This window comes from Pieris rapae, chromosome 7, assembly GCF_905147795.1.
Source record: "Pieris rapae chromosome 7, ilPieRapa1.1, whole genome shotgun sequence".
NCBI classification, from domain to species: domain Eukaryota; kingdom Metazoa; phylum Arthropoda; class Insecta; order Lepidoptera; family Pieridae; genus Pieris; species Pieris rapae.
Genome location: NC_059515.1, coordinates 3907995 through 3925270, shown reverse-complemented (window position 1 = coordinate 3925270; position 17276 = coordinate 3907995). Strand labels below are relative to the sequence as shown.

Below are 17276 nucleotides of genomic sequence, written 5' to 3'. Positions count from 1 at the left end.
GGCAATTAGGTAGCAATTACTTTGTAATTTATGTTGAAATACATTAAGGAATAGGGATGTGTAGTAAATGATGTCGAACTTTTATGAAAGTTAAAAATTATACTTGTCAAATAGCTTTTGCTGTAAGTTTTGTGATGTCTGCTTCAATGTATAGTATACGAAATGGTTGAATACAAAATGGTAGAGAGCAGAAATTGGAAATGAAAATTTATGTTCGCACTTCTTGCAGTTTCTATTATTAATTACTATGATTGACTAAAAGATATCGATTTTTAGCAATAAGGCCGTTCGTTCTCCTTCTTACTACACAATTCAGTTTCTTAATTGTTTTGCACAATACAATATATAAATCAATAGTAATATATAAGTTATTATATATAAGTTCTGAAGAAGTGCAGGTCAGTCACTGAATAAGAAAAACCTAAACGATTTTTTTACCAAGGCAATTAATATTTCATTAATTTAGTTAAAACTATTGAAACCTGTACTTCCGTTCCTGGACATCCCTAATACATTCACGGCATATCGTAAATCGGCAGTTTTACGATAATTTTGCATTTGAAAGGCAAAACTGGCTCTAAAGTGCATTGTTTGTGATCACTCTGTATATGTTAATAACTTAAGGGACATATGCAGTTTGCTATTGCGCAGTGCGTAACTAAGTGGACTGTTTCAAAATCGCCTTTTCATCGAGAAAGTTCAAGGTTAACAAAAATCTTTAACGTACTCAGACATACAACACATACGTAAGACAATAATTTTTATATATATATATTTTGCGATTCATAACAATTATTTTGTTAATACATTTGGTTTTATAGTTTTTATAAAACCCTTGAATTAATAAACAAGAAGCTCTTCTGTACCATAAAATCTAAAATGATTTTCTATTTCTATGAACGAATTATAGACATATTTGTATACGGTGATAAAATATGATTTCTACAATGCATTCGTAGTTTAAGTGAAAAAATTATCTCCCAAGAAATTTTCAATCCTTGCTTCACAAAATTGTAAATTCGTATGATTCAATACCATTACCATTACTACTTAACTTACAATAAAAGCTTTTAAGAATTAATATAGAATTGACAAAGCATTATATTAAGCATTTTATTCTATTTAAACAAAATGTATTGTCCATTTAAAGGCGGTTCGTTCTCTATGAGTATTTATTTAATAAATAGAAAACAACTTTCATCGTTTGTATTCAAAGAAAATTCTTACATTTCACTTTTTATTAGACTTTTATACGAAACAGAATTATGGACGAACACGTTTTAGTAATTGGAAAATAAATTCTTCGATTTTATTGTCGTACGTACGTTAGGAGTTCTTTGACGTAGAGTTTGACTTCTTTATCGATAAAAATGCCTAACTAGTTATTTCAGCTCTCAACTAAACTGCACTCAACCTATGAACATTTCTTTACCGATGTTTTGCATAGGTGTATTGATTAACGTAAATGTGATAATTGCCACAGACCACCATTTTAAATAACTTTCAAAGTATAATCAAAGTTATCTTATAATCTAAAATCCGCCATCTTCTCGGAGGAGATTCGGAGGTTGTTTGAATTTTAAGAGTTGATTAAATCTCATTGTTGAATTCGGTTTATAGGTGAAAACCATGTTTAAATACGAGTAAATGTGAAAGGCGTTATAGGTAAAGTATGTCGGGTATGTCGATTTATTGCGTAGATATTTTCTACTTTAAATTTGTTCTCATCACATATTGCTAACACAGATTAATAATTAATAATTAATTTTCGAATTCAAACGCCTAGTATTTTGGAAATAGGATCCGGTTGTGAGAAATATATGTGAAAATATAAAACTTTTACTTTGGTTACATATCTGATGCAAAGCTTTGCAAATATCATAACAGTTAGGTGTAATAGATTTTTTAAATTTAAATACAACTTTTATTAACCTTTTTGTAAAACAATTTTGTTAATGAATTATTACTTCATCTATATTTACCATGATAAACGAAAATCACTATTACTTTGATACACAAATGCTGCTGAATACATATTTATATTATCTAAAGTCTAGACAAGATGAAGTCCCATGAGGTTCAATGAAACCTTCCAATATAATTTAATTACAAGTCAAAGAACTCTCTTAGGTATTTACCAAAATACATTTATTCAAGAGGTTTCAATATTCATATCTCATAGTGTTATACATAATTATATGAACCAGAACTTGAACTTTAATTGATTTCTTCGTATTACGCTCACGCATCGCAAATTGTAGCCCACAGCGGCTTGACGCCCGGAATATATGTTAGAGCAATTTTGTGATATTATAACACATAAAACTGTTTATAAGATGATGAAAATTATAGGTTTGAAGCTGATATATTTTTCATAAAATAATCAGTATTTTCTGACTTAGATTTATTTTATATAGCTTAAATAAATATTATACATTTATTTATTTACATAGTTTATTTATAAGTAATAAGTATTAATTATATTAAGTAACAGCAATATATTTATTTCATCAATACTAAGATTTATATCTAATTCAGATTTTAATTAGTTCATGTCGAGTTTCAATCATAGGCATAGTAAATAAATAAATTATAGAAATAGGTTCCACCGAATATTATGTTTCTTAGATTAAGACTATGAAGAAAATAACTTTATTGTTTACTTAAAGTAATCATTTCTTTTAACATTTTTATGCATTTGCATAACCACACACACACTATCCTTACAGTACTAAGCCAATACGATAGTGTCGAAAAAAAATGTAATAAAGTATGTGTAGTCATTTTTTAAATTCGGTCCAATACTTTTTGAGTTAAATTTGTTATAACAGACATACAAGTTATGCGTAGTATAGTATATATATAAATAAAATATAGTTCAAATTTAAGATAATTATCGTTAGGTTAAAAAATAAATTAAAGAAACCCTTCCTTTACCCTTCATGTTATTTTAAATGTTACGAAAATAAAATGCAGCATCCGTCATTATTGGAATTCGTACGGAATTCAGTACTCGATAATAATTTAGGTTATTTGCAGCAACTGTCTTTGTTTAACGCCAGAAAAAAGGACACATGAACAAAGGAGTACCCAACATTTACTGAAATTTATGAATATTACTTTGAGTAATAATTTGTATTGAGCAAGCACATTTGCAGGTGTTTCTTGTAACCAAGATTATAAAAGCCATATAACATATTATTTGATGAACACATATTATTATATCAACAGCGGCCATATCTTTGCAGGGTCTGATGTTGTAATAGGGTAGAAATCAATAAAGTCACTTGTTACAACCTTCTAGGTTTGGTCCTAAGTTTTCTGTATCTATCTATATAATATCAAGTAGGTGATCAATCTTCAGTGCCCGACATACGCCTGAAGAATTCTAATGGTGAAACAATTTTTTTAATCGATAGTTTTTAGTAAAATTAGTATGAAAAGAACATTCTAACAGTCATACAGTTTAAAAATACATTCGCAGCGATTACCTTTTGTTCCACTCAGTAGGAATAATAAACTTTTTACCCTAAATCTACATATTTGCGGGCATTAGCCTCATTAAATCAATGTGGTCGTATAGAAGACATTAAAAATAAACCCGGTATTCGCGATACATAAATAGTTCGTGGGATGTTTATTTGTGTCTGCTGTCTGCCGGTATGTCCATAAACTACAGAGGCGCCACCTATATTGGGGAATTTGGCGGGATAATGTAAACAAATCGATGTTTAGGTACTTTAAATGATTTCAGAAGCTCAACCTGAAATATAAAAAAAAATCACTTAATATAATTATTTTATATTTGCAGAGGCACATGTTTTTTATTGTGGTGGCCGATGTTAATTTGTTACAAAGTTATTCTATGAATATATTCACAAACTCGTTCAAAATTACAGTAAAAAGCCGTAACCCACTCACTGCAAATATTCGTAATGTTATGATAGCATTAAACTCAAATTTGGGTAATTTTAACTAAAAATAAGGATCTTATAAATCTTTTATTCAAAAGTGCCTAAGTATTTTCCGTTTTGGAAGCAAAACTTATTCAAATTTCGAACAATGAGCTCTTGAATCTCAAACACTGTATTGTTAACGTTTACATCTTAAGTGGTGTATATTCTGTTAAGTGTTTCTTAAAAGCGGTTACATTTTATATGAAAGGCAAATTTGTAATATAGTATACATTTAAAAATATATGCGGCCTCTTAAATGCCTAAACAATTGTAAAAGCTCTTGTATAGTGAATGCCGTTCCAATGGCCCTACAACCCAATCTATGATCATTTGTTTGTTTGTTAAATTTATTCATAACTGTTATCGACAAGTAGTGAGATCAGCCTTTTGGATCTTACACATAGCAAACTTTTCTTATATAATTTCCCTCATCATTAGAACAAGTGTAATCTATTTTAATGGAAATATAATTTGAACAATATTAAGTTTTTTTCTTACTATTTTTTTTTTGTTTTGTTTAATATTAGATCTCTTGGTGTATGTCATGTTTGCCTATAAGTGCTTGTCACATTAAACATTGTATTTTGTGATTTTTTTAGCTATGTAACAGTGTTTCAAGCCGTGGTAAGTTCTTATCAATAAATAAATAAATATTGTTTCAGGCGCTCTCTTTGGTGGCATTCTTGGTGGTATGGCGATGCGTTCAGGAAGGCGAAGGGTTCTTCTAGCAGTGGCTCTGCCATACACGATAGCATGGCTGGCAACAGCGCTGTCGACGAGTGTTGATATGATTTCAGTCACCTCTTTTTGCGGAGGCATGATTGTTTGTTGCATAACTATGATAACACAGGTGAGTTTCGTTACATATTTATGTCTCCAATTTTCTAAGTAACTATCTCCTCTGACATAAGATGTTTTATACATATAAATCTAAAGACTCTGAGCGCGTAGCAACATATTCAAGGAGCAGTGCGGCCTCTATCTTTGAGAAATAAGTCCGCAAACTGAGTGCCTGGCCGGGTTTTTTTGTAAAATATCGTATTAAATTGATAGACTTGAGTATTATTAGAGAATAAACTTACATATTTTAAAATATTTATTTATGTTTTATTTATTTAAAAATGAAATTCATATTCACGAATTTACAAAGTTACAAATAGAGCCTGATAACTATGCATAAGTACAGAATGGAAGACACATGATCAGAGAAAAAATTGCTCAAGAAAAAATAATAGTAGTCTGATTTTTATTTGTAGGTGTCTTTGTTTTGTTACTTATGGTCAGTGAATGCTTCGCTTATGACTTATTATTAGTATAAAATAAATCAATGTGAAAAACAGAAATCATTTGAGGGTTACCGTCGATTTATAAATACGATCATAAAATTCTTCCTTAAAGCTAAGAGAAAATTTTATTGAGCGTCTTATTAAAGGCCATTACAAGTACACGTAACCTTGTTCGTAAAAGCTTTCGAGAGATGAAATAAACGTTCCAACACGTTTTGATATTATACAAATCGTGAAAATGCTTATCAAGAGATAAGTTATTGTGAAAATGTTTTCAGTAGAAAATATGATGTCATAATAATAATTAAGCCTATTTTGCTGCCATTCCCACGTCTTTAAGCAAGACTCAGTATGATATTAAAAAAAATTGCCTCAAATTTTGCATTCACATATTTTATTTATTTATGCTCATATTAATTGCAAGCTTTAAAAGGTCAATTAAATACTTTCATGAAACACTGTATCAAAGGTGTTAATTTATCAATATTTCGATTAAGACGAATTACGGTCTTTTTATAATCATGATAAAATCGCGTTATAATCCAGTAAATTAGTATTTAATAATTATAGACACATACATCTTTGATTCTTAAATTCAACCATTTCAAAACTCATTGACGCAGTTAACAATGCTGTATGTTATCAATTCGTAAATCATAATATAATAACTAATAATTGCATACGCTACCCAGCGGCCATTTATCTTGTACTATAATTAATTTTATAGCACCGATATCTTACTTTGTAATTGTATCTAACAAACTTTGATGTATCATGGCCGACGTAGCAAGTCTGACCTTACCAATATTTGAAATTTATTTAATATAAATTATGAGGTAACACATGTCTTCGATCAAGATCAATCCTGGTTATCTTCATTCACCTCTAAATCTAAATTTCTTGAACTGACACAAATCCGATGCTTTTTGCATTCGTTAAATTAATTAATTATTATCCGATATTTACAGTAGTAACTGGCTCCATCTATTGGCAATTTAAAAGGCGCGATAAATGGATTTGATTGAATTATCTCACCAGCTTGTTTGTCACGTTATGTTTAATGATTGGGATTACGTATAAAGAATACTTGCATTGAAAAAATATATTGTAACTGTATATCTCGGCATAAGCTGTAAAAACACCTCATTCCCATCAATAGGTATATCGCAGAAAAACTGCATTATCAACCATATTTGGTGTATGAGTGTGTTTCCACGATTCCGCCGTATAACACATGAGAATATGTAAATAAAATAACTGTTTTGTACGTACACTTTATGTGAAATATAAGGTATAGCCGTGGCCGTGAGTTCAATTCGTAACAATAATATCGCACACATACATTTTCTAAATCTCCCACATAATTTATCCATCCATTTTTTTAGTTTACACTAGATCCATCTAACAATCAATACAAACATAAGTGACAAGTATGTTTAAGTATTTAATCGCGCAACCCGATTTATAATTACGGCCTTATGTGCGAGTAAGTGTCTAAAATCTTGCTGCACGACTTAGTTTGCGAGCTAAGCTTAAATTGCGAGCTAAGCTTAAATTATACGCGTACTGATGGGCACACACTTTTTATATGTAAAGATTTTTATTGGTCTAATATATCAGTATGTCAGCACTTCTAAAATTCTGGATGGAATAATTAAATATAATACTTCAAATTTGGAAAATTAATTTCAATTACTTTTTATCAATATACGTATATTGAACTAGATGATTTGACCACGAAAGACTTTTTAACATAAACATTTATAAGACCGATCTTATGGTGAAGTATACAGTCATACATCTATACTGATTCGCATTAAACCACTCGAATGAAAACCATTATATCAAGTATAACATAAACAGATAATAGTTCTGAGAAATATCATAATAAAACGAAATAGCCAATTTCCCAGCGGTCACAAAACCAATTTAAAACATCTTAATTGTTTTTATTTTATTAGGTAGCGTTGTAATAAATATTATATAATTTAATTAGAAATTAAAAATTCATAAAGCCAGTAACATATCCATAACATTGACGTTTTATGCAAGAGATTACCGCCAAGATTGGTATCTTGTCATATTATCTTAATTACCCTAATAATGTCATATACAAAATCATGCATTGTTCATAGGTACATTCAGTGAAATATTTAATACATAGTGAGTAAGATTTAATGGATCTGGTACAATTAAGCTGAGCCGACGTGACGTGAGATATTAAAATTCAACAACGATCTGTCACGATTTGTTCCAACTCGGCAATTATCGCACGAATCGTAATTAGAAACGCTTATTATCAATTTGTTATTTGTACGAATAATTTTAACGTCTCAATTCAGAGATAAATATTTGTCACTTGGTGTAATGAAACGTGGCAATAACATTGGTCATTAAGGCAATAAATAAAGTGTACTAAAAGAAATTGAATTTGACATACACTTTTCGAACAAATAAAATATCTAAATGTGATTGAATTATCAAATAAAATTTAAGCTGTGTATGCATCTTAATAATATAAATTTCCTTTGTTCTAGGTGTACGTGACAGAAATAGCTGTACCTGAAATACGTGGCTGCCTGAGCTCGGTACTGAAAATACTAAGCCAAATAGGCATCCTCACATCGTTTTCCCTTGGAGCGTATCTTAACTGGCAACAATTAGCATTGGTAGTTGCCGCCGCACCAATTCTACTCTTCTTGGCCCTTCTGTTTGTTCCTGAAACTCCATCTTCTCTGCTGCTAAGAGGAAAGGAAGAAAAGGCTGCAGAAGCCCTTCAGTGGCTTCGTGGCCCTGATGCTGACATACGTCAGGAATTAGCAACAATCAGAACGAATATTTTAGCAAGCAAACAGTTCAATGATGGTAGAGCTGGAAAACTGAAGGTCCTTCTATCAAAAAGACTAACAAGACCAGTTCTCATCACGTGTGGCTTGATGTTCTTTCAGCGATTTACTGGCGCTCATGTCTTCAACTTCTACGCGGTACCAATGTTTAAGAAGACGTTCAGAACTATGAGCCCTCACGGTGGTGCGATTGCCATCAGCGTAGTACAATTAGTAGCCTCTTGTGTGTCAGGTATGCTTATCGACAGCGTTGGTAGACTACCATTACTAATGGTCAGTGGCTTTATGATGTCTATTGCTTTGGCTGGTTTCGGATCGTATGCCTACTATGAAGAAGTCTTCAGAAATACACTAAATTTGACACCCGTCGAACCTGGATACGACTGGATTCCCTTGCTATGTGTTGTCACTTTTACCATAGCCTTTTCACTTGGTATTAGCCCCATATCATCTTTGTTGATTGGGGAACTGTTTCCATTAGAATACAGGAGTACTGGCAGTGCTTTAGCAACGAGTTTTAGTCATTTATGTGGTTTCGTGAATGTGAAAACAGCAGCTGATTTCCAAGACCACATAGGTTTATACGGGTTATTTTGGTTATACGCTGGGATTTCGGTCCTATGCCTGTTATTTGTGGTTTTGTTCGTTCCGGAAACAAAAGGCCGTGAGATCGATGAAATGGACCCGAAGTATGTTGAATCGTTATGTATTAACCGATAGTATTCGTTTCTAAGTATATCAAATAGACTGATAGCACTTGTAAATATCATTTTTCTTCGAACCAGTATTATAGTTAGTTGTCTTTGAGTCATGTGCCTTATTGAGTTCCTTCCAAATACATCACATAATTGTATTGTTTAATGTATGTACAGCTTAAGGCAAAAATATTTAAATAAAAGAACTTTAATGATTTGGGAATGCGGGTCCAGTATTTTCCATCTTAGTTAAAAATCTTAAAGGCAAGTCTTCACGCGGCTCCGGCTATAGACAAAATAGATGTGTGAGAGTTTCATAGACTAATTTTATATTTTTATATTTTATGAGCCATAGTAATTAAACTTACAAAGTATATAATTAATATAAACTTTTATCGTAAGATCTGAATATTAAGTCACAAAACTATAGCAATTAAACAAAAGCTGATTAACATTTTAATCAAAAGGCGAGTCTTTGATTATTATACACTATTTTGTGTTATACAATTGCAAACTTAAAAATTTATGTATTGTTGTAAATATATATAGCCTTTATGGCTATGTTAAAATATTAATGTTTACTGTTATTTTGTGAAAATCACAAACGTATAGCATTTATTTCTACAAAATTATTTAAAACAACAATTAAATGTGTATATAGATTGTTAATACGGATATTTTTACAATTTAAAATAAGATTTTTGTCACAACTATTGTACAAAATAATGATAAATTAAATAAACAATGTTTGGCCTATACACATCGGGTGCTAAAACGGGTGCCTTAAAAAATAAGAATTTCTAAAACAATGTTAGTTATATATATTATGTACATAGTATATTTATGTAGTGAGAGTGTTGCCATGTTTTGTACAACACATAGTGTATTTTATGTACTTAATGATTTTAAGAGTTTTAATTAAATGTCAAGTATTATATTTTCTTTTTTATTTGTACCAGTAATTTTACGTCTACCAGCGCTTATTCATTAAGTTCTTGAAAGGTATAAAATCATATATTTCAAACGAGAATGAAGAAACGATGAGAAAGAAAACATTTCTAATGAGAAGTTAGTAGGTATAAAACTTAGTAGATAATAACGAATCTAGAGAACGAAACAGTCAATAATGGTAAACTATCCAGAGTAATCAATAATAAAAAAGTATGATTAAACCTTACCTGCCAATTCACACTGCATTCTGCACTATTACTTACACAAAGAATAAAGTATTATGAAAACAATAACGCCTGCAATTTTGTATTAGCAATATTCAGACCGGAAACATTGCAGATTATCAGGCGCAGGCACTTCCACGTGACTCACTGAACAAACAAGTATTTTGTTACAAATATAGAACAATTAATTAATTGCAGAAGCATGACATGTTAATTTAGCATGATGCAATGCAAGTCCATTAAAGTAATAAATCAGTTTAAGCTCTCGAATAGGGTTGGGTTCAAAGAAACCACTCGAGATGGTAAATTTATATTTCGAGTGCACTTGATGTATGCGCACTATTATCTTAATACGCTTACACAGAGCAGCGACATCAGTTAACCAACAATTATGAAAAACCTCGGTAGGTAATCTTTCAAAAACTAAAGAAATACTTAATCACATCATTATTAGGTTCGTGTAATGACAATAAGAAAATGTATTAGATTTTGATATATAGGTGTTCTTGATGAAAACCATGTTTATATCTCTATATAAGGCTTTTTAAAAATACTACTGTATTCCATGTCCGGTATCCCATTAGTTAGTAGAGTAATTGGATTTGTTTGAACTTATTGCTGTAAATATATAAACACAAAGCTATATTTTCAGTGGGCAATCTAAATTAATTCAACTGTGGCATATGGAGGTATAGGTGGGTGAGGTAGGTTTTTTCCTAGTAACGAGTGGAAAGCGACCAATGCCCTGGGCATTGCTACTAACATTTGCCAAGTCATCGAAAGACACGTTCGGTGATATTTACACAAAAAATTGCAACATTTACTTTAATGAAACTTGAGCCAACGTAAACAAATCATATTAATTTCCATTTTAAATATACTGGAAAGAATATTTTAATATTTATCATATGCAAAAGCATATTGTAAGATATAAAAAAATACTGCAGACGCATATCTAACACGCAGTCACTAGGCGTTAAAAAACACAAATGTAATCCTTATTTCTTGAAATTAGATTCCCTGCAATATTAAATAATTCATAGGCCCATAAGGCTCACCTATGTCTAGACATTAACACCATAAAATTTAAGTTGAATACCACAAATCACTAAATATATCTTAAGACAAATCTACAAAACAATCATCACGTATAGTGGTCATCAGTCAATCGATTGATCGGTGTTGTACGAGACAGGTATACACAAACAATCAGTGCAAGTGAGATGGAATGAGTCAATTTTCATCGCCGTGAAATGCAAAGGATGCATGTAACGAGGAAATACCGCCTGGGAATTAGCATGTTTCAGGACGAGGCTTTTCTGATAATGGAGGTATTAGGTCCTTAAAAATCTACCTGACGATAGTGGAAAGTAGATTTTTAAGAGTTTTATAGAGACTGAATTTTGTGATACAAGCGACTATATTAATGTATATTGCAACTCATAATACATTTATTGCTGTATAAATGTGTAACAAAAGCCGTAATAAAATAAAATATGTTTCATTTAGATTTTTTGTTTATTAAGCAAGCGAATCCATACCCCACTTTCCTTAATATATTTATAAATGTTTAAAAACAATGCCTGACGCGATCCATTCCTAAATAGAAAAAAAATAGTTTTTTTTAATAGGCAAGTTGGTGATCAACATTGTTTGTCACATGCAGTCGACTTTTTGCGTATATGTTGTGCCGGTTACCTCACAATGTTTTCCTTCACGGCACGAGCAAGTTGTAAATACAAAATCCATCCGTGCTCATATGTTCAAACCTACGACCTCCACTATGAAACCATATATTTATTTAATCTAAAATTATTTAAATAAAAGAACAGATAACAAAATGTTATGTATTTATAATAGCGTTTTATAAGAACATATATTATATGGTTTAGTCATAAGCTTGTACCCAGTTTTTATAAGTGTTATATAAAAAAAACTGCTAAACTGTCATATGTATAAAGCATAAATGAGTCATGAATAATATCTGCTACTATCGTATACGTGAACAAAACCAACAGCCTTGGTTAATTCAAAACCTTATTTAAGTTATAAATTCAGTACAATGGGTTCTACTAGAATTATGAGTTTATAAAGTTTAGTTAACAGGAAGCCTAATAAATGTTTTAAGTTATTAACTATATATATGTAAATATTATACTCGTGTAATCGTGTATCTGTATATAGTATTATATAATGTCTTTCTGTCCAGTTCCATCTACTCGTCCGAGAATATCTCTTAATACATGCTTTGGGAGCTCGGTCGAGAAACCCCTATAGCCTACAGATCAAGCGTTGCAAGTGGAAATGGATAGGCCATGAGAGAAAAGATTCGAGGCTTGATTAGAATCCAAAAGGATACCGGAAGCGTTACATTGCCAAGCAAACCTGGCGTCGTACAGTTGCAGACTTGGAGCGAGGTGAAGACTCTGTAGACGCCCTCCGCCCGACCTAGGAGTTATAGGACATTAAGTCAGTCACGTTTTCTTTGTCTTCCAACCCGAAACGAATTGTTCTCTCATATTTAACCTAGATAAATGCGAAATGTTTTTCCCATAAGCGTCCTTGAGCCGGTAGCTACTATCAATTTTGTCTAATAATGTATATGATACAAAGAAGAAATATATGACTATATTTTAAAAGGCAAATTTACAATGCTCGTCAGTTTAAGTGGCAGTCACGCAATTTAGCGATGTCAAAGGTACACATATTGTTATTATTTATGCCCACGACTTTCTAGTCAAAAAAACTTCTAAAAAGAGCACATATTCGATGTATGACACTAATCAACTAATAACATAGGTTAACTGACAAAGTTAAAGTTGTAAAAAATGTTGTAAAGGGATCAAGCAGCTCGCAAAGAGATAGGTCGTCGATGATTCGAATTAATCTTCATTAAATAGTATCAAACGGAAGGAGCTGGTACAGGTAAGTTCTCGACCTGAGGTGAGAATAGTACTCCAAGTGAAGCCTAATGCCAACGAAAGTGTGGCTTTAAGAAGAGAGTCTTCAAAAGGAAGGAAAATCTGATTTGCGGAAAACGTGCAAATTCGTATTTATGTGGTTAAATTAGATATAGTCGACCCTAGTCTGAGACTGTTACTATTTTTATGACGGTGGATGGTGAATTGTGAAATTTAATTGTAAAAATAAACATTTCATTTGTGTTACGTAAATTATTACATTAATAGAACGGTAATAGAAAAATAACATTTTTATAGTAAAATATAAATCACTTCTAAAGCTGTGACATAACATATAGCAGATACTTCACGTAGAAACGGAAGTAAATTATTGTAATCATGGAGCTGAGACTTGCTACGTATGAATTTTTAAAATTACTGAATCAAATATTACATAATAATTCCCGACATTTTACTCACAGACTTTCTTGCATAAGAAAATTATACTGATAATCGTCCATATTACATGTTATTTCGACAAAGTCATCAAGTAGGATGAAAGTTAATAAATCTAGAATAAGTTGGATGAGGGCTCGAAATGAGTTGTTTTTAGATTTACACGACCGTCACTATACAGGATGTGTAATATGTTCTAAAATATGTTTGTTGATGTCGAAATATAAACTCAAAAAGTAATTGCGAATACAGTATGTTAAATTATTTATCCTTCGTTCTAACACACTACTTCAGGATTAGGAACGATTTCGTTTTAAGGTTACTGATTCACTACAAGACTTTACTGAAAAAATGTTAGTAGAGGTACGAATTGGTGAAAAGGATAACAATAATTTTTTTCATTATGTTTTAGACTCCTTTGGGTTGTAAGGTTTAAGTGCGCAGGCGCTAATTACAGATTTCACTTGGCTCCTGGTATATAGTACCTGTGACTCCAAAGCTCGTGTTTTCTTCGCTGAACAATAAGTATGCCACGGGGAGCAAACTCTTTAAATTAATTAATTTTCTATGATTTCATTTTTACTATAAATAACTATATAATTTGATTATTAAAATACTATGTAGGTAAACAATATTGTAAATACTGTATATTTGTGTGTGTGAAAAATAAATCCATAAAGAATATCTTGTAAGAGATCTTAATGTACTACTAAATAATTTAATATTCTCAATTATTGATGCATTGGATTTAATCAAAATTTCTCTTTCGCTTGTTTCCTATTCATAGATTCTGAAATTATTTAATTAATATTGAACTATACGTTCAACACAGACATTCTCGTTGGCAAGTCAAGTCTGTATGAATATTGGTTTTGGTTGAATTATTTATTATGTATGAATATAATAAATTTTATTTTTAAATTTGTAAAAAAATTTACAGCATAGATGACGAACAATAGTAATAATATATTCTATAATACTACCTTCATGTCTAAAAAAATTTTTGTACAGAAAACAAATTAACTTGCAACAAATATATTCAGAACTGGGTCAGAACCGAGGTAGCAGTTAAGCAGCGAAATTTCATGAGGAATTGGGCATGCCTCCGGGGTTCCTTTCAGGCACTTATAACAAGCAAAGCTGGGAGCTGGTCCTTACAGTCGCTACTCCGCTCAAAACATTTAGTGTAAAGTAGATCACCGATTGCTCTCTTACTAGTTCTACGAAGAAGGAATATTAATAACATTTACGACAATAAAGTTGTCTTAAAATATCATGTAAATTCTCATATTTAAGCATTGGTAAGGTTTTTAATAAAAGGTGTATAGTCCTTGTAAAGGATTATATTATCTTAGGATATCCACCTTGCACTTGGGTATGACCGGTGATTCAATAATTCTTTCCGATGGCTTATTTAAATTTATATAAATATTTGGAGAACTATCTTATCTTATGTGTCAGTCAACTACTCCAGGCATACTTGGAGAAGTTACAGAACGTGTAACGCTAACCTGTTTTTTTGTCTTTCGATTTCAATCCTTTAAAACTCAACCCAATAAATTCAGTTATTTTGAAAATTGACACGGACAATAGCGATAAATTAAAACTTATTTTTTACGTTGTATGTGCAACTTGCGATGGTCTAGTGGTAAAAATATTATATGTATATTATATCACTGGCCTTCGTAGAATAGCTTCGCAATAATAACTATAGCGCACCCTGTATATAATAATACTGAAAGCCGACGAGGAAGTTTTCGCCCCACGACCGCTATAAGCCGTATCGCGTTGATCCAGCTTACGAATTCATTTTTAGCTAACTTTACACTCGGTGCGATTTGGATTTACATTCTATCTCTGAAACTACAAATGACTCAAGTTTTTTACTCACGCCTATGTTAAATAGATATTCGTTTGAAACGAGGTTGTTTTAAGGCTTTTAGGGTAAGATTCAGAGTCGAGATTTAGCGCGAAGTATTACCGTCGTAAATTGACTCACGCGTTTATAAATAATAGACATATACCAGTTAGACAATTATGGGATCTTTTGTCTAATAGAAACGGTTGCGGAGGAAATAAGGTATGGTGATTTTTGGATCACTCGAAAACTCGATTACTTTCAGTTACCTTTTACATGAACACTGCACTACAAAATAATATTAAAAATTTTAGTTTATTTTTGTTCGTTAGGTACGGCCGATGAGGCCGCAAGTTGCCCTCCTTTTCATTTAATTATGTTCAATTTTTATAATATAATGTAACAAAGTGTTAATAAATAAATAAACATTTATGTACAAAATTTATACATACAGCAATCTCAAGGAAATACTATATATTCAAATACATAAATGGATCCTCATTGATCGGCTTATGATAATTTATTCTCTAATAACTCTGGAATGTTGGTTGTTGGCACCTCCACTGCAAAAATATTATGAACCAGGCCAAGGCTGCTAGTGCCGTATCTAGTTGTTGCAGATTTATCGCTGGTTCATCGCTAGTGCAGTACCCTATGCATTTTATCTTCCTATGTGATCTATACACTTATAATTTTCTTAGTGGAACAAGCTTACAATGGCATAACATTAACATCAATTTGTATTTTATTGTAAAATATTGGTAATATATTTATCATAGTGCTCATATCCTTCTGCAGAAGAGATTATGCAGCGATCTTCGTGATTAGTGTTTTTTCGAATAAATGTTTGCAATCGTAACTGACGGGCAAAGTTTTTAGACAAAAATCATTGTTATACTGTAAATTTTTTATGCTATTTTTGCATCAATTTCAAACATAGAAATTCATAATAACATTTTAATTTTGTGGTAATTCATATTTACGAGATACGTGGTCAATCATAACCTTTATAAATGTTGAAAAACATTATTATTATTCCAAAACATATAATTTCTACGTAGTGGAAATATAATTTGAGTTCCGCTACGAATCGTAAGCAGTAATAATAACATCCGTGCTACTCTATACTTTGTACTTATACTGCAGCTGAGCGGGCATAGACTAATTATAATCAGGTATAGTTCTCCGCAAATCAGTTTCCAAGAGTCGTAAATGTAGATTTGAACCATCTCCAAAAAATGAAAAAAAAAATTCAACTAAATGTACAATGTTTTAGGTATTTTGCTACTGAATATACATGCCCAACATCACGTAAAACCTCTGTCAGCTTACGTATAATTTTATAGACATTAATGTAAATGTCGTACTATATTACCAGGCCTGCCCTATAGAACCGAAATCTAGTAGTCTCCTGAATAAATCAATTGTTTAAGAACTTATAAACAAGAGAACCTATAAAACAATTGTTTACACTTTCTTTAAATCAATAACAAAATAAAATTATACTTAAATACACTATTTACAATATTGTATTCATAACAAAGCAATAAACCAATATAATATATAAATAAAGTGAAACATTGATTGAACATTATATACTCACTCACACATAGAGTTACTAATTTATAATACACATACGTACAACACGTATGTAAAATATAATTAGATGTCTGTCTTTTGTAATAAATTAATTCAAGTAATAACAATTACGTTTACTTATAAACGCCTAAGTATTTTGACTGTCTATGTTTTATATGAACATTATTGTTTTAAGAACAATAGGTTGTAATAACTAACGCAAGCACTTGTGTATACAATTTAAGTAAACGGATAAATTAATAATATTCTAAATTGTTGTTCACAGTCTCAAGCGTTGGTGGTGTAATGGTCAGCATAGTTGCCTTCCAAGCAGTTGATCCGGGTTCGATTCCCGGCCAACGCACACTTTTTACTAGATATTTAGTTGCTATCGATTTAAGCACATCGTGACTTCTGAGCCATAGTGATAATGAAAAGTAAGTTATTTTGAATGTAATAAACTAAACAACGTGAGTGGAAAATTTGAAACGGGGACATAAAAGACTTATTTTTATAAGTATCTTCC

At 31.2% G+C, this 17276-nt stretch overlaps 1 protein-coding gene and 1 non-coding gene across 3 annotated transcripts in view; both read left to right on the top strand.

Moving 5' to 3' along the window:
• The window catches only part of LOC110993799 (facilitated trehalose transporter Tret1), a 52906-nt gene extending 43186 nt beyond the window's left edge, over positions 1–9720 (top strand). For both annotated transcript variants that reach the window (XM_022260182.2, XM_022260183.2), the window contains exons 4-5: positions 4619–4806; positions 7780–9720. In XM_022260182.2, the coding sequence (XP_022115874.2) occupies positions 4619–4806; positions 7780–8808 (1217 nt within the window). In that variant the 3' untranslated portion in view covers positions 8809–9720. The remainder of the gene's footprint in view (positions 1–4618; positions 4807–7779) is intronic.
• Positions 9721–17042: 7322 nt separating this feature from the next.
• On the top strand, positions 17043–17114 carry Trnag-ucc. Its single transcript has one exon. It is a non-coding gene; the product is annotated as a tRNA-Gly (tRNA).
• Positions 17115–17276: the final 162 nt, after the last annotated feature.